This window comes from Sparassis crispa (assembly GCF_003851025.1).
Source record: "Sparassis crispa DNA, contig_000003F, whole genome shotgun sequence".
NCBI lineage: Eukaryota > Fungi > Basidiomycota > Agaricomycetes > Polyporales > Sparassidaceae > Sparassis > Sparassis crispa.
In genome coordinates, this window is record NW_020939750.1 from 774,436 (window position 1) to 790,190 (window position 15,755).

General features: G+C 53.0%; 9 protein-coding genes across 9 annotated transcripts; 4 read left to right on the top strand and 5 right to left on the bottom strand.

Annotated features, from left to right (window-relative positions):
* Window positions 1-7: 7 nt before the first annotated feature.
* On the bottom strand, window positions 8-1,326 carry SCP_0402950 (Short chain dehydrogenase sol3; the record flags this gene model as incomplete). Its single annotated transcript, XM_027757033.1, has 6 exons — window positions 8-79; window positions 144-472; window positions 528-562; window positions 617-820; window positions 880-1,063; window positions 1,119-1,326. 6 exons carry the CDS (start codon window positions 1,324-1,326, stop codon window positions 8-10), a joined length of 1,032 nt encoding a protein of 343 aa, XP_027612834.1.
* Window positions 1,327-2,282: 956 nt separating this feature from the next.
* Window positions 2,283-3,601, bottom strand: SCP_0402960 (Short chain dehydrogenase sol3; the record flags this gene model as incomplete). The annotated part of the gene is made up of 6 exons (XM_027757034.1): window positions 2,283-2,354; window positions 2,419-2,747; window positions 2,803-2,837; window positions 2,892-3,095; window positions 3,155-3,338; window positions 3,394-3,601. The coding sequence occupies 6 exons, from the start codon at window positions 3,599-3,601 to the stop codon at window positions 2,283-2,285; spliced, it is 1,032 nt and encodes a 343-aa protein (XP_027612835.1).
* Window positions 3,602-4,621: 1,020 nt separating this feature from the next.
* Window positions 4,622-5,640, top strand: SCP_0402970 (hypothetical protein; the record flags this gene model as incomplete). The annotated part of the gene is made up of 6 exons (XM_027757035.1): window positions 4,622-4,826; window positions 4,891-5,142; window positions 5,198-5,355; window positions 5,415-5,491; window positions 5,550-5,567; window positions 5,619-5,640. 6 exons carry the CDS (start codon window positions 4,622-4,624, stop codon window positions 5,638-5,640), a joined length of 732 nt encoding a protein of 243 aa, XP_027612836.1.
* Window positions 5,641-6,250: 610 nt separating this feature from the next.
* On the bottom strand, window positions 6,251-6,776 carry SCP_0402980 (Protein translation factor SUI1; the record flags this gene model as incomplete). Its single annotated transcript, XM_027757036.1, has 4 exons — window positions 6,251-6,394; window positions 6,462-6,499; window positions 6,553-6,684; window positions 6,749-6,776. 4 exons carry the CDS (start codon window positions 6,774-6,776, stop codon window positions 6,251-6,253), a joined length of 342 nt encoding a protein of 113 aa, XP_027612837.1.
* Window positions 6,777-7,068: 292 nt separating this feature from the next.
* Window positions 7,069-7,737, top strand: SCP_0402990 (hypothetical protein; the record flags this gene model as incomplete). The annotated part of the gene is made up of 2 exons (XM_027757037.1): window positions 7,069-7,141; window positions 7,211-7,737. The coding sequence occupies 2 exons, from the start codon at window positions 7,069-7,071 to the stop codon at window positions 7,735-7,737; spliced, it is 600 nt and encodes a 199-aa protein (XP_027612838.1).
* A 122-nt stretch (window positions 7,738-7,859) lies between these two features.
* SCP_0403000 (predicted protein) lies at window positions 7,860-9,001 on the bottom strand (the record flags this gene model as incomplete). Its single annotated transcript, XM_027757038.1, has 5 exons — window positions 7,860-8,454; window positions 8,519-8,715; window positions 8,767-8,815; window positions 8,865-8,910; window positions 8,965-9,001. 5 exons carry the CDS (start codon window positions 8,999-9,001, stop codon window positions 7,860-7,862), a joined length of 924 nt encoding a protein of 307 aa, XP_027612839.1.
* A 230-nt stretch (window positions 9,002-9,231) lies between these two features.
* On the top strand, window positions 9,232-10,930 carry SCP_0403010 (Probable diacylglycerol pyrophosphate phosphatase; the record flags this gene model as incomplete). The annotated part of the gene is made up of 12 exons (XM_027757039.1): window positions 9,232-9,259; window positions 9,313-9,460; window positions 9,513-9,533; window positions 9,583-9,648; window positions 9,706-9,717; window positions 9,774-9,798; window positions 9,850-9,958; window positions 10,014-10,085; window positions 10,142-10,279; window positions 10,328-10,404; window positions 10,459-10,534; window positions 10,587-10,930. 12 exons carry the CDS (start codon window positions 9,232-9,234, stop codon window positions 10,928-10,930), a joined length of 1,116 nt encoding a protein of 371 aa, XP_027612840.1.
* Window positions 10,931-11,149: 219 nt separating this feature from the next.
* Window positions 11,150-11,565, bottom strand: SCP_0403020 (40S ribosomal protein; the record flags this gene model as incomplete). Its single annotated transcript, XM_027757040.1, has 4 exons — window positions 11,150-11,181; window positions 11,231-11,398; window positions 11,452-11,497; window positions 11,551-11,565. The coding sequence occupies 4 exons, from the start codon at window positions 11,563-11,565 to the stop codon at window positions 11,150-11,152; spliced, it is 261 nt and encodes an 86-aa protein (XP_027612841.1).
* A 289-nt stretch (window positions 11,566-11,854) lies between these two features.
* Window positions 11,855-15,025, top strand: SCP_0403030 (GTPase-activating protein; the record flags this gene model as incomplete). Its single annotated transcript, XM_027757041.1, has 13 exons — window positions 11,855-11,908; window positions 11,969-12,145; window positions 12,195-12,321; window positions 12,372-12,482; window positions 12,556-13,630; window positions 13,679-13,751; window positions 13,804-14,023; window positions 14,082-14,185; window positions 14,239-14,338; window positions 14,393-14,429; window positions 14,478-14,637; window positions 14,698-14,715; window positions 14,768-15,025. 13 exons carry the CDS (start codon window positions 11,855-11,857, stop codon window positions 15,023-15,025), a joined length of 2,514 nt encoding a protein of 837 aa, XP_027612842.1.
* Window positions 15,026-15,755: the final 730 nt, after the last annotated feature.

Sequence of the window (15,755 nt, forward strand, 5' to 3'; positions counted from 1 at the left end):
CGCAGGATCACGCGAGGTACTCCCCCACGATCGCCGGAACCTTCGGGGAGACGCCACCCAGGATCTCGAGCAGCTCGTTCTACGTAACCCGGAGCAACACAATATCAGCATCAAAGCACCACCTATCAGCGGCGCAAACTCACCCAGAGACGCTCCTGCAGCGCGGCGCCCTCGGGGCTGAGCACGTAGTCGCTGACTTCGGTGATCTGCTGGTGCCAGACGAACGCACCGCGCAGGTCGTCCTCGCGCTCCTGCCCGCCGACGCACGCCCAGACGAGCTCGCGGCTGCCCTCCTCTGCGGTGTGCGCGAACGTGCGGAAAATGACATAGCGCACGCACGAGGCAATGAATCCCTCCGGCTCCTTCTGCCCGAGTTCGGTCGCGCAGAGGCCGGGATTCACGGCAGTGACGAGCACGGGCGTGGAGGGCGGGAGGTGGGCGTTGAGCGCGCGGACGAAGAACACGTCAAAGACTGGGTAGGTTCTCAGCGCTGGGCTCTGAACGATGGAAGCACGGGAGACACGCACGCTTGGAGACAGCGTATCTGTTCATCACCGCATTCCTGTGACCTATCCATTAGCACCGGATTTAGCAGAGGGAGAACGACCGCGCGTACATGGAAGAGTAGGACTCGGGGGTGTTGAGGGTCTCGAAGACCTTCGGGCTGTCCAGCGCCGCCTTGTCCACACTGGCGAAGTAGTGGATATCGCTAGCGACAACCACCAGGCGAGGCGTCGTCGAGAATTCCCGGGCGGTGTGCACGAGCCGTGGAAGCAGGAGGATGCATAGAAGGAACGTCGCGAGGTCGTTCACCTGCAACCTGATGTAAACGCATCAGCTAGGATGCGATGTGGGAGTGCGCTAGAAGTGGGGACGCACGTCGACTCCCAGCCATCTGATGTCGTTTCGTATTTGCTTCCAGTGATACCTGCGTTGGCGAGCAGGATGTCCAGGCGCCCGCCGTCTTTCTCAAACTTGTCCACAAACTCAAGGACGGATGAAAACCTGCTGAGGTCAAGCAGCCATAACTCCGATTTCTTGTACCCTGTAGCTTCTTCGATCTCTACCAGCTCTTCAGTCAGGCGGACTGTCGTGAAACGACTGGAACGAGACCTTACTGGTAATAGCAGCGTTCCCCTTCGCTTCGTTCCTGCAAGCCAAGATGAGCCGCGCAGGGTTCATCTCTGCAAAATGTTTGGCGGCTTCGAAGCCGACGCCCACGTTCGCACCGATGACTATAACGGTCTTCCCGGAGAGGTCTGTTGTGACTACCGGAGCTTTGGGCTTGAGCTGGGCGCGCATGACGCCGAAGAATGACAACTTCATGGTGGTCCAAGCAGTGTGTAAGAAGTACCTGCAGTTAGAAAATAGCTGTGGGGAGCGGCCATAAGTATATATCCTCAGCAACGGCCTGCCTGCTACGCGTCTCGACGGCTGTAAGGACTTCAAGTTCTTGGCGCGACGCGCAGCTTGGCCGAGGCACGGTGACGTATCGCGTTCAGTCACCTGACCAAACTGTATACTTACGTGAGCGAACACGCTACATAGAGTCTGAGTACCCGGTACCCGGCAGCGACAAATAAATTTCTTTAGCCTACGGGCTATATACGAACAAGGATAATGCATTTCCTGTGGAGGAATCTGCACAAGAAACCGTCATGAAAGGAATCACTTCCTCTCACTGTCACGAGCCTATCCTGCAGCCTGGCATCGTGAAATGCCTGTAGTGCCATGTCTCCTACAATTTTGGCCATTCCGTTCAGCTAAAGACTTCGTAGGCATCTTTTGTGATAGATCTGCTCAAGCTTGGACGACCGTGAACGGATGAGTGTTGGCCGAGCCCCCCATTTTTCTCCATGTCACACTGAAGTCAATCACTTCTGCGCCGTGTTGGCGTGGCACAGACATGCGCCAAATTCTAAGGCATAGAATTCGTACCGGCCCCGCGACGCTCTCCGATAAAACGTACAAGGAAACTACCGTAACACCACAGCACGAATATTCGTCAAAACGCATGTCGATCCCAAGTCGTACCGCTGAGAACAAATCCGAAGAGAAGGACCGAAGAACCTATCCGATGACGGGGTCTGTGTGCAATGCGTGATTCATGGGTGGCCACAGGGAATGCTAGCAAAGAAGCACAATCATCAAGAAGAATGGCGCGAAACCAGGTGAGCATCGGCGGTTTGTCAACGCAGATTAGAAATGCGGTCACAGGAAAACATAAGGCTGCAATGCATGTGCGTTACACTGGGTCGCCATACGGATTACAGGTTGCAAGATCACGCGAGGTACTCCCCCACGATCGCAGGGACCTTTGGGGAAACGCCGCCCAGGATCTCGAGCAGCTCGTTCTACGTAACCCGGAGCAACACAATATCAGCATCGCACCACCACCAATCGGCGGCGCAAACTCACCCAGAGGCGCTCCTGCAGTGCGGCACCCTCGGGGCTGAGCACGTAGTCGCTGACTTCGGTGATCTGCTGGTGCCAGACGAACGCACCCCGCAAATCGTCCTCGCGCTCCTGCCCGCCGACGCACGCCCAGACGAGCTCGCGGCTGCCCTCCTCGGCAGTGTGCGCGAACGTGCGGAAAATGACATAGCGCACGCACGAGGCAATGAATCCCTCCGGCTCCTTCTGCCCGAGTTCGGTCGCGCAGAGGCCGGGATTCACGGCAGTGACGAGCACGGGCGTGGAGGGCGGGAGGTGGGCGTTGAGCGCGCGGACGAAGAACACGTCAAAGACTGGGTAGGTTCTCAGCGCTGGGCTCTGAACGATGGAAGCACGGGAGACACGCACGCTTGGAGACAGCGTATCTGTTCATCACCGCATTCCTGTGACCTATCCATTAGCACCGGATTTAGCAGAGGGAGAACGACCGCGCGTACATGGAAGAGTAGGACTCGGGGGTGTTGAGGGTCTCGAAGACCTTCGGGCTGTCCAGCGCCGCCTTGTCCACACTGGCGAAGTAGTGGATATCGCTAGCGACAACCACCAGGCGAGGCGTCGTCGAGAATTCCCGGGCGGTGTGCACGAGCCGTGGAAGCAGGAGGATGCATAGAAGGAACGTCGCGAGGTCGTTCACCTGCAACCTGATGTAAACGCATCAGCTAGGATGCGATGTGGGAGTGCGCTAGAAGTGGGGACGCACGTCGACTCCCAGCCATCTGATGTCGTTTCGTATTTGCTTCCAGTGATACCTGCGTTGGCGAGCAGGATGTCCAGGCGCCCGCCGTCTTTCTCAAACTTGTCCACAAACTCAAGGACGGATGAAAACCTGCTGAGGTCAAGCAGCCACAGCTCCGACTTCTTGTACCCTGTAGCTTCTTCGATCTCTGCGCAACTCTTCAGTCAAGCGAACTGTCATGAAGCGACTGAACGAGATCTTACTGGCAATGGCAGCGTTGCCCTTTACTTCGTTCCTGCAAACCAAGATGAGCCGCCCAGGATTCATCTCTGCGATGTGTTTGGTGGCTTCAAAGCCGATGCCAATGTTCGCGCCGGTTACCACAACGGTCTTCCCGGAGAGGTCTGTTGTGACTATTGGAGCTTTGGGCTTGAGCTGGGCGCGCATGACGCTGAAGAATGATAACTTCATGGTGGTCCACACAGTGTGGAAGTACTTGCAGTTAGACAAGGAAGAACAGTTGGGAGAGCGGCCATAAGTATAGAAGTACTAAGTTTACCCTCCTCCAGGAACTGGAGGAGTGTTTTGTCAAGTGCACTACGTCCGCAAGCTTCGATGAACCGGAGTATGTAATACATGTGAATTCGTAAATAAAACTGAGTCCACGAGTCCATGACAGAATGACTCATTACACCGCCATTTGGGCTAAAGCTCGGGTAGATTGTCTACTTCGTACTTCTCGACCGGCAATGCCTCGGACAATCTATCAATGCAAGTGGATTGCAGAGATGGAATCTTAATGAACATCAAATGTCCATCATGCTGCATAGGTGGACAATGGTTTAACTGCAATGAGTGAGACTGAAGAAGAGATGTTGTAAACTTGCTTTTTCACTCCTTAAGTGGCAGTGAAAGTTATGCTGAATTCTTGTTGACTCCTATATGATTCCGTCCCTTCCCTCACTCATAGGGATCATTTTGTAGTCTGCCTACGGGAGACTATGTTGACTCACTGCTTTGTGTTGTGTCCTTAGAATACTTGCAACACCCTAATATCAGAGGGAGTTCTGGACCAGCCAGCCGCTACCAGCGCTGGGTGTGCTTCGGAAGCAGCGCTTCCTTCGGAACCCGAGCCTGCTGATGCACATGAAGAGAGCCAGTCGCAATGATGACGTGTTAATATAGCTACTTTTACGACATCCTGTACTTTATACTATGACCCACAATTCACTCTAACTCACCTCTCATAGGACTGATTTTGTAGTCTGGCTTTGGGAGACCAAACCTGAGCCCAAAACCGGACATTTGGGGTTGGGGACCGGCGCTCGATCGTGCCGCTACGATTGAATTGAGGGACGGCGTTGAAATTATGATGTTGCTACGCGTCTCGATCGCGTTCGGTCACCTGACCAAGTCCTATGCTTACGTGAGCGAGATTGCCTTGCACGCTGTTGCCACACCACCACCACCACCACTATCACCACCATCACCATGTCGTCTCGCCATGACTACCGCCGACGCGACCGTAGTTGGGAGCGCGACGATCGAGACAGATACCGAGAAAGGGCCAGGGACAGGGACAGAGGTAGGTATCGCGATGCACCCGTACCTCGGAGAAGCAGGTCTAGAAGTCCGCCGCGCAGAGGAGACAGACCGAAAGACAGAGATGTGAGAGACAGAGACAGACGCGGTCCAGGTGCGTTTCGTACTACGTGTAGAAGTTCCGGAAGCACTGAACCGACCCTCGTCGTGTGGCGCAGACCGTAGAGATCATGGGCGCAACGACAGAAGTGAGCGAGACAGACGAGACGCCAAGGGAAGGGACGACAGAGACCAGCGAGATGTCAAAGATGTGCGCGAGGCTCGGCGAGAGTATATCCCAAAGGCTCGGGAAACAGAGCGGGAGGCTGCGCGGAATAGAGATAAGGACGCGAGACTCCCCCATGAACAGGACGGGCCATCCGAGGAGAAGCTTGCCGTAGGTGAACCTGACGCCAGAGACTCTCGGTCAGGTGGGTATACTGTTTCTCTCTGTTCTAAATGAACGCTCACATTTGAAAATCTCAGCCCCTCCGGGTTCAGAGGAATCGCCAAACTCACATTCACGAGAAGACTCAACGGTACCTCCAGAAGAGGGTGAAGAAGACGAAGTCATGGATGCAACGAATGATGACGACGTTGCCATGATGGCAATGCTGGGGATGAGTGGCTTTGGCTCTACCAAGGTCGGTGACGGTCCTTCATGACTCGTACGATACTTACTCCACGGCAAAATATTCACCAGGGTAAGCACGTAGAAGGCAACCAGGAAGGTAGTGTTCAAATCAAGAAGATGCGTACATGGCGCCAATACATGAATCGGTAAGTAACTATCAAACTTACTGCTGTGCTCGTGGCATGCTGACATTTTGTTCGACAGGCGCGGCGGCTTCAACAGGTTAGGTATCATTGCTAACAAGTGCATCTTTGTGCTTATCCTCTCTTGCAGGCCATTGGACAAGATCAAGTGATCTTCTGTCGACTCCCCAGACTCTCACCATTCATGTTACAGGTTGCTTCATGTTATTCTCCGCAGTTCGTGGCCGGCGAGTGTGTGTTATCAGTTAAGTCACACTTCCTTCGCGCTGCATACGTATAATCTATTCCCGATAAATGAGCAGAGCTCGTCCGTCCTCGGAAATGCGATACGCGTTGAGCATGCGTACTCGCTCGATCTACATAGTGAGCATCTGCCGTTCACCGGTACACTACCTCCCCGTTTGCGGTGTATCATATATCCCGGTGTGCGTGCAGATCATCGCCACCATTGTGCCTGGCCTGTTGTGCGTGTCGACGAGTGACCTATATTTACATCTCGGACGTTCCTCGCTTGCGTGTTTTGGGTGATCATCCAGGATCGTCCACGCATCAACAATGTATGTCATCCCGGAGGGTGTCCACGCCGTGAAAGTCCGATATTCATTCGACGAAAAGTAGTACAGATAGAAGAAGACTGGACCATGATACGGCGCATGCAATCGTAACATTACAGCGGTACGGGAAAGAGGGGAAAAGAGAGAACGAGGAAGTAGACCACAGTAAGTCGATGCTCTAGAGTCTCAATTCCCAACGCAAGACTACTCAGAACCCGTGCACCTTGATGGTGATCTTCGGGATACCCTCTTCGACGAGGAACGTGGATATCTTGAGTCGCTGATCACCTTGGAGCTGGATAACTTGTCCAGCCTCCTCATCATCTACGAGTGTTCCGTTGCAGGCAAATTCCTGGAGAAAAAGAAAACGATCGAGTTACGGTATGGAACAACACTAAGGCATCGCGATGTATGCGCACCTTCTTGAACGCCTTCAGAAGTTTCTTCGCATCATACTCTGTAAGCATGTGTCAGTAGGAAGGACGTCCAACAAACGAGCGAGAAGCGGACCCTTGGGCAAGCCCTGCAAAGTAGTCAGGGTCTTCCGGCCGTTCCGTTGCTGGATACGGATATGGATGTAGTTCTGCTGAGACCCAACGTCGGCACTGCTGCTGAGAGGATCTCCTTCGTCTGCGAAGGGGTCTGCACGGATTGCACAAGCAGTCAGCGGGTGGCCCGATCGATAAGAGCGCAAAAGCACACTCACCGAAAGTGTTGAGGTTCTGCACGCTCATGCGACGGTCGGAAGAACAGATAGAGGGTGGGGAGAATTAAAGCTGAGTGGAGGTTTGTTTGTGTGGAGTTTTCAACGATTGAGGTGAGAGTTGAAGTTTGAGTGACGAGCTGACTGAGTCGACTTGTTCGGGACGTCTTCTTATAAGCAGGGCAGTACATTTGTGTCAACACTCTGTTACGTAAGCCCTGCTCTTGAATACATCGAAACCCCGCTTTCGCTTCCTTAGATTCTGAAGTCCTTTTGTCTCGACAAGGCGGTACGACATTGCGTCGTGCTGGCTCTTAAGCACGATGTCGATGGCTGCTAAGGATGTAGAGAAGAGAAGGAGACCGCCCACTTTTCAACATCTGCCTGAGGATCGCGGTATGCGCATCCTTCGTTCAATTGTTGTTACGCTCACGCAGTGGACCATTATCACGTTGCCGCCTGCAGCTAAGAAGCTCAAACGTTCTTGGGTTGAGGTGCAGAAAGTCAAGAGCCGATGGAAGGCACAAAAGCGGAAGGAAGGCCTGATGACGGACAAGAAACGGAAACCATTGGAAGGGGAGACGGAGAACGGCGACGAAGTCTCTGAACACGAAGAGATGGAGGCATCTAGCTCAAAGGACAAAGATTGTTCAAGTGAAGACGAGGATGGGGATGAAGACAACGTCTCAGTCGTCCCATCTCCGCGACCATTGCCTCCCAAGATGAAGCAGGAATACCACGGAGACGAGGCGGAAAAGCCGTCGTTGCGGGAGATGAATAGACAGGCCTATTCCCGCACTTCTCTACATACGCACAAGTCTCACCCCTTGCATCATCAGCGGGGAGCAGCAGATAAGACGATTGTCTATTCAGAGGGACGAGGGCAGGAAAGGGGGAGGGGAGGGGCGTCCAGGCGACGAGGGCGAGGTCAGCCTGATATGCGCCTACGGATGAATCTGATGCTGGAAAAAATCAAACGTGATTTCAATTGACGAGAGCTTTGAAATCGGCATCTCCGTGCGCCCGAGTAACGACGTAGTAGCGATCAGCTACATAGCTTACCAACGAGGTATCCAACAACAGTGAACGTTGCGGGATACAAATCCTGTCGCATTTAAGCAGGCCAGGGTATTGCACTCCCAGTTGGGCGCGATCCTCCAGCACTAGTCTCTCCTCCGCCCGACTTCTGCGTCTTTCCACCACTCTCGTGCTCTTCTGTCTTCGCTCTGACGAAACGCTCCCCTAGACTGCTATGCAGTGGTTGTGGGCTAATAGTCGTCGTGGAGGACAGTGGGTGTGGGTGATCGCTCAAGTGCAAGGGTCCCGGGTCATCCATTTCATCGACGAGGCCCAACGCCCTTTGTTCCGGACCCTCCCCGCTGGACGCATCGCCGACCATTCCACTGGCAGGTAGGACGAGTGGGCTGGGTGGCGGACTGCGCGAGTGCGAGCGCCGAGCATCCTCGTGTAGGAAGGGAATGGGGGAGAAAATCGGAGTCGACGGTATAGAAAGGTCACCGTGATGTATGGAAACGTACCCGACGCCTCCTGCGCCGCTTCTGCCCTCCTTCGTTATCGGGAATGCGTCCCATGTCGAAGTGACAAGAAGAGACCTCTCTACCGCACGAAGGTAGGGCCCAACATATTTGTAGTGTTTCTGCGGACGGAGGCACAGCTCGCACAAACGCTGAATAGTGAACGGCGGGTTCCTTGCAACCAAACATGGGATCAGGATATAATTTCAGACATGGGAAGCCTGCTCGCCTGTCGAACTCATCGAGCTGAGAATCAATGTTCTCCCTGAAAGCAGCAGCTTCCTTCTCGGTCAGTATTTTCTTGGGAGCTTCGTTGGGGTTGGCTTCGTTTCGTGCACGAGGCGGGAATGGTGGGAGCTTGGCACTGCCAGGCCAATGGGGGGAAGTGGTTGTGTCATCGCTTTTCAACGTCCCGGACAAGAAGAGGGCAATATTCTGCGACGCAGGTCAGGTAGCGCGAAACGTGATATGGCAGAGTCATGACACCTTTTCAATCTTGTACTTGATTATGTCGCGGAGTCGTGCCCAATCCACGCTGAGATACGCGCTCAGAACGTGGTACAGGTGTGAAAACGTAGACGTACTCGACGAGATCTGTATTCGCAATCTGTTCCAGCAATTCGTCGTATTCTGCCAACTCGAGAACACTTCAGCGATGGCACAGAAGGAGAGCAAAGAGTCTACCTGGCATCCATTCAAACTGAGAGCTTGTCGTGTCCATAGCGCGAGTGGTCAAGACAGAGTGGCAGTGACGGCGCGGCTACGCGACGCCGCAAGCCGTGGAAAGATCGACCGGACCGACTCGAGAACAGCGCCACTTCGACAGATCCACTGGTGGCACTGCTTTTTCGTAGGCTCCACGGCGGCTATGCTGGAGGATAAGAGCCAGGTTGCATCCTCGTCTCGCTGATTCGGGCTGCCGTCCTTGGGCTCAGTGAAATAGGCCGCGGGATGCATTCCCACCCACAGGTCCAAAAATGTGCGTCTGACGCTTTCCCCTTCTTCGGCTAGCAGTTGATCCACTTTTCCCAGCACCGGAGACCTATCCTCTCCATTTTCTACCATCACCGCTCCCCCAACCCAACTCTAACCCCTCGTTCATGACTGGCACCCGTCGCCCAGGACCTATGATGGACAGTCGCCGACGACGCCAGCTGTTTTGGTCCTATGCCCCAGACTGGTAAGTCATTCAGCCGACTGTTAGCGCGAGGGAAGATCTCATTGTTCTGTAGGATTGTCACCATCGGTTTAGCGTATGCGAGAATCCTCGAAGCTAACATGTCATTAAACTTGCCACATCAGGGCCATCTTCATTGGACTCAGCAACGTGCCGGGCTTCAAGAGAGACTTCTCTCTACAGGATCAGACGTCAGTGCTTGTCACTTGCTTTGCCATTCATAAACTGAAATTCCTTCATCCACCTAGATTGTATCACCCGTAAGATACTGGAATGCTTCACTGTCAGATTTACTACTAACTTGCCGAATTCGAAGGTTTGCGGTCCACGAACGCGTACCGGTGAATAAGCCGTCTGCGTTCCACAGAGCGATTTAACAGCGCCAACGGCAGGACTGGGCATTATACATAATTTGCGGTGTTGCGCCGCTAACTTTGCAACCGATAATCAACCTTCTGAGCGTGCGCTCATGGTGGGACCTGCACAACAGCGTATTGGGGCGTGCGTGTCCTGTCCTCCGATGCATTCAATGTTGGCTATCGACTGATGATACTAGTGGCTCTCTCGCTTTCTATGACCGGTGTGATCACTCAGTTTGTCAAGATGACCGTAGGTCGCCCTCGACCCGGTGAGCGTTCCTCTCTTTCTGAGAGCATAGTATAGAGTTTATCTTCTATTTCATAGACTTGATAGCACGTTGCATACCTGCGGCAGGCGCTGTTGACCCGCCATATGGGCTTGCCACGGTAACCATCTGCACACAGACCAACAAAGCCATGTTGAAGGACGGGTGGATGAGTTTTCCTAGTGGTCACTCCAGCTGTGAGTTGTCAAGGCATGATAATGGGACAACGCCGACGGAAATTTCAGTGTCGTTTGCGGGACTCGGCTTCCTTGCATTCTACCTATCTGGCAAACTGCATCTTTTCGACCACAGGGGATGCGCAGTGGGTTGTCTCGGTGATTCTAGCAACACTTAACGGTGCTCACTTCCTCGTTAGCCCAAAGCTTGGCTGGCACTTACCCCGCTATCCGGCGCAGCGCTGGTAGCTATCTCGCGTACGATGGATTATCGACGTACGTCCGCCTGAAAAATACTCATATATTCTCACCAGTCACGACTTTCCAGACCATGCAACGGATGTCTTAGCGGGATCTTTGCTGGGCATAATTGTGGCGTACTTTTCGTACCGCCAGTACTATCCTTCGCTCGCGTCTGAGCACTGCCAGAAGCCATACTCCCCTCGCATAAAAAACCGCGGGGAGATCTTGCCAATGCATCGCCGCAGTCAATCGAATCTTCCGACCGATCCCCTGACAGCCGATGGCGATCGGTACACCGACGAACGTCTCAGCGAAGAATTCCAAGAGTTAGCGAATGAAACGGTGCCGAGGGACGAGGATGGTCACGAGATTGAAATGCCGAAAAATGACAGAGTCCCTTCACCTACGTCGAGGGATTTGATGGTTTGATTAGACGAAATGGACTGCAGCAGCCTAGTAATCTGACAGAGGTTGTATTGATTCTTACCGGTATCTAACAATTACGCGTGAGCGTCGCGTCTTGGAAGCGTGTTGATCACTTGGAGTTCGGTTGGACGAGGGACGCGGAGAAGGATTTACACAAGAAAATGCAATGATAAAAAGAAAATGCAGACGATACACCGAAGCTCCGCGGTAGGAGAGCTACAATCATTTTTGGTACGAAAATACATTCCGGAGCACTGAAGAAAAAATCAGCAGCTGTCACAAGACGTAAAATTGAGCACTCACGTCCGGCCTTCGTCGCCAACCGGTTTAGCGAGTCGTCGCTCTCGCCCATTGCACGGACCTGCCCGCAGATGGCGAAGCTGGTGGAGGTGGGCAAAGCCTTGCCATCGGCGTCAACATCGACGATGCTCAGCTGCACCGACGCGTGGTCCTTCGAGGTAATGAGTCGGTCTGTGTTGCACCTTCAGTACCGAACGACGAGTATGAAGGGGCATAAAACATACTGGTCGCCGCGCACTTGCGGGGGACGTAAAGGTCGACAAGGACACCCTAGAAATTGCTCAATTTTTTTTGGAACCATCTCGAGTACTGTATCAACATACCTGATCGTTCTCCATTGTGTGTTAGGGCTTTGGGGACGGCTGGGAGGGCGGCGGAAACGATGGCGAATACGGTAGGTGTAAAGTTTAGCAACTGTACAGTTGCAGCCTGTATATTTTGGCGTATTTGTCTCATCCCAAATCTGGGAGATGTGACAGATTGGATCTGGACACGTGGAATGACGCGCCCCCGGAAGTTAGCGCTCGATGTGGATGCGGGCGCTTGACGGCGCAGCTGCACAGTCGGTACCGTCGGGCGAGTTCTGTTCAAAACGTATAAGTCACCCATGTTCCACCTCCCCGCCTGATGTGCGACTCGCCCCAGTCTGCTCAGTTTGACTTATCATTATCGACGTTATCTGTTGGTGCCCTCGCGCTGCATCCTACAACGTGCTGACATACGCTTGCCTCGCACCTCTAGTTCGACTCCATGGTTGAGATCAGAAACGAATCGCCAGCATCCCAGTTCCCCGCCAGCGCGGCGGACAACAGCGAGGATGGTAAATACAGACTCGTATACACCAAGTCCAAGGTGTACGTCAATCCAACCGCTTTCGCGCGGGATAACATCCCCGGCTTCGTCGCGCTTGTGAAGCGGGTATGCTGCGTCAAGTTCGCATGTGATAATGAGATTGACTTGTGTGCAGGAGGCTGTATATCCCGGCTATTTATTGGCCTGGATTCCAGAAAGCCTACTGAACGAGAAGGGACAGAGTGAGTGGGACAAGTTCACCAGAATTGAAGAGCACACAGTAGTGGACGATGAGGAAGAGGGTGCGTATGTCGTAGTTCCTCATTGGCTATTACTGATTAGCGCACTGTAGATGCTGTTCTCATCGAACTCCCTACCCAGCGCCCAGAGTCATATGCGTTCTCCGTACCGCTCACGTCTATCTATTCGCTCATCGTTCTTCCGCCTTCCTTGTCTTCATGGTGTAAGTCTTCACACAGTCGCTTTTTGCGCTGGACGTGGCCTCATTGGCTGCTGGACTGACAGTATTCGACTAGATGGATCGATCACTATCAACCTGACCAACGAATCGACACTTCCAACGCTCCACTTTCATGACGACGAGTCACGGTCTTTCACAGCAGCAGCGAAGTCCCCTACTGAGAGCCGACCAACTGGGGTTACGTATCCTCCCCCTCCGTCCGATTCCACGCCTCCGCCGAGGAATAGTACTACATGGGGCGGGGAAGACTTGATTGCACGTCTCCGCTTCTATGCTCAAATCCTTCGCTCGAGTCTGCAGTCCACTTTGTTCCTGGTTGACCCTTCTCGTGAAGACATAGAGACGCATTCGACGCAAATATTCGCTGATTCAGCTGTCGATGACATCCTCGCGCAGTCATCATACACGAACTCGCATTCCCCTATCCCGGCCCACCGTAGGCCGCGACCACTATCCACCCCTCCAAATTCGTATTCTCCTCGCGCATCGATTCTTCACCGTTCGCTTTCCCCTATGTCAACTGGGAGCGCATCACCCTCGCAGGCACGCATGGCGCTTCTGCAGTCCTTCTCACACATTACTCGCCACGCCGCCCACGCCGCGCAACAGATTTTATCACATCCACTCGCGAAGCCGATTGTTCCACATCTACCTGATCCTGTGAAGAGTCTCGTCAATGCCAATGGTGAATGGGAGTGGGGCAGCTGGGTGGAGAAGGGCGGCGTGGGCGAATTTGAGAGCGCTAGGGTGTATCTTGCGCGATGGGCCCGCATCGTGGCGGAGGAAGGCGAGCGTGCCCGAAGGCGAGAAGTCGAGGTGCTACCTCCTTCCTCTGGCTTGGCGGAGGAAGATTCATCACTCGGTATATTTGAGCTACTCCAGTCGACGTCAAACCTGCCGACGCCGAAGTCGTCGAGGGATCCACGACATCCAGTAGATGAGAAAACGTGGAGTGGCTGGTTCAATGGCAACGGGACGCCTAAAGTTCGGAAGGAAGAAATGCGGCATGAAATATTCAGGAGAGGAATCTCATCCGATGCCCTCAGGAAGGAGATCTGGCCTTTCCTGCTCGACGTTGTCAGTTGGGATGGGAATGGCGAAGAGCGTAAGCAGCAGTGGGAGTCCAAGCGGTAAGGTTTGGACGTGCCGCGGCAATAAATACTCACGCGTTTACTCAGAAAAGAATACCGGTCATTGAGAGATCAATGGTGTGGTGTTCCTGAAGTATTTAACCGGGATGACATTGTCGATGTTCGTTCTCGCAGCCCTCTACGCCACACTCCCGGTCCTGATTACTCCACAGGAACGGCATCGGATAGACGTTGACTGCCGCCGTACCGACCGCACACAGCCTCTCTTTGCAGCGACTAGCGAGGACGCAGAAGATGAGAAAGGGATGCATATGCGTTTCTCCACTATGTCTCCGCAGATGTGCGACATCGGGGCACAGGCGCCGACCAACCAGCACATCGAGAGATTGGGAGGGATACTTCTCACATATCACATATATGAGAAGGAACTTGGTATGTTGCCTTTCTCTGCTCTTAAGTCAAATTATGGGCATTGAACCAGAACACGAAGGTTATGTTCAGGGCATGTCAGATCTTTGCGCTCCAATATACGTCGTGATGGGAGGCGATGAGGAACTGACATTCTGGTGCTTCGTTGATGTTATGAACCGCATGGTTTGAACTCTGTCTTGCCTCTCTTTCCGCACTCGACTGAGTTTGTCTTTCAGAAACATAACTTCCTTCGAGATCAAAGTGGTATGAAGAAGCAATTGTCAACCCTGCAGCAGTTAATCTCCGTGATGGATCCGGAGCTATATCGACATTTAGGTGCAGACCTTTTCAGCACCTTCTCTTTGCAAACTAACCGCAACTCGACGGCAGAGAAAACGGATGGATTGAACCTGTTCTTCTGCTTCCGGTGGGTTGTCAGGATAGCCGAGTAGGTCGAATATTGACGTTTCTCTAGATGGATCCTCATCGCTTTCAAGCGAGAATTCTCCTTTGAGGACGTCTTGCGTCTCTGGGAGGTGCTATGGACAGACTATTACAGCAACAATTTCTTGCTTTTCGTGGCCCTCGCCGTCTTGGAGTCCCATCGAGACGTGATCTTGAGATATTTGGTGGAGGTGCGAGTTTTATTATGGCATAGCTTACCTGGTTTAATTCGGTTTCGTTCGTTTTAAAAGTTTGACGAGATCCTCAAGGTAAAATGTTCTGCCTTTGCTCTGTAACATTGCTGTTAATGGCTTGAATTAGTACTGCAACGAGCTCAGCATGACGATCGAGCTCGACAGCACGCTCGCCCAAGCAGAAGTACTTTTCCTGTCTTTCACACAGCTTGTTGCCGACATGGACCGCCGGGAAGCGGAGGAACATAATGCGACCTTTGGCAACTTACGCCGCCGAGGTATTGGCAACGCTACTGATCGCACATCCCAGATGACTGGACAAGCGTTGGCTAGACGGGTGCTATTGAGCGATGATCTGAGAGAGCTTTTGAAGGCGGGGCGATAATGCGAGCGTGGCCTGCGCATTTCCTCTTGTATATTTTGTATCGTGTACCAACTCAAATCATAGTATATTGTCAGTCGTATGCCATCCCCAGTTGGGCCAAAAAACTTATTGAACGGCGAAGCGGTTGAAAACTTTGGAGGCTTGCAACCACTGGCACCGGCACCTTGCTCCCTGTCCTCATGCCCAACTAATCGATGTGGATGCCACTGACAAAAGTGAATTGAGGGTCGGAGTTGGCCAAACCATGCTGGTGGTGTCAATGTTACTATCATGAATTTTGCGCCGGATGGGTGAGTATTTCAGCGGCCCCTCTTCCGTCCCGCACTCGCACAAATATTAATGCCATGCTTGGCTAGGTCTCATGCTCGCATATGGTCGTGTCACTGTCTAACCGCGGCGCTCACAGCATCGGGCAGGATATTTATGGTATAGTAAAACAGTATCATTGGTGATGGCTCTTCCGGTTGCACTATACAACGCTTGGCGCAATAGTCTCCGGCATGCATATGATGTTTGTATGGCACGTAGAGCACAACAGCCGAGATTTCGAGATTTCTCCGATCTACATTGGACAACCTAGACGGATGCAGCGGTGAGGCACCAGCCAACTACACTCCACTTTTTTCTGGGATGCAAGCAGGCACACATCCTTCCAATTTTAACAGCTTCAAAGATACCTAAGGTGTACAAGCTTCTACATCTACAATTTCTAAGCAATCGGGTAAGAGAA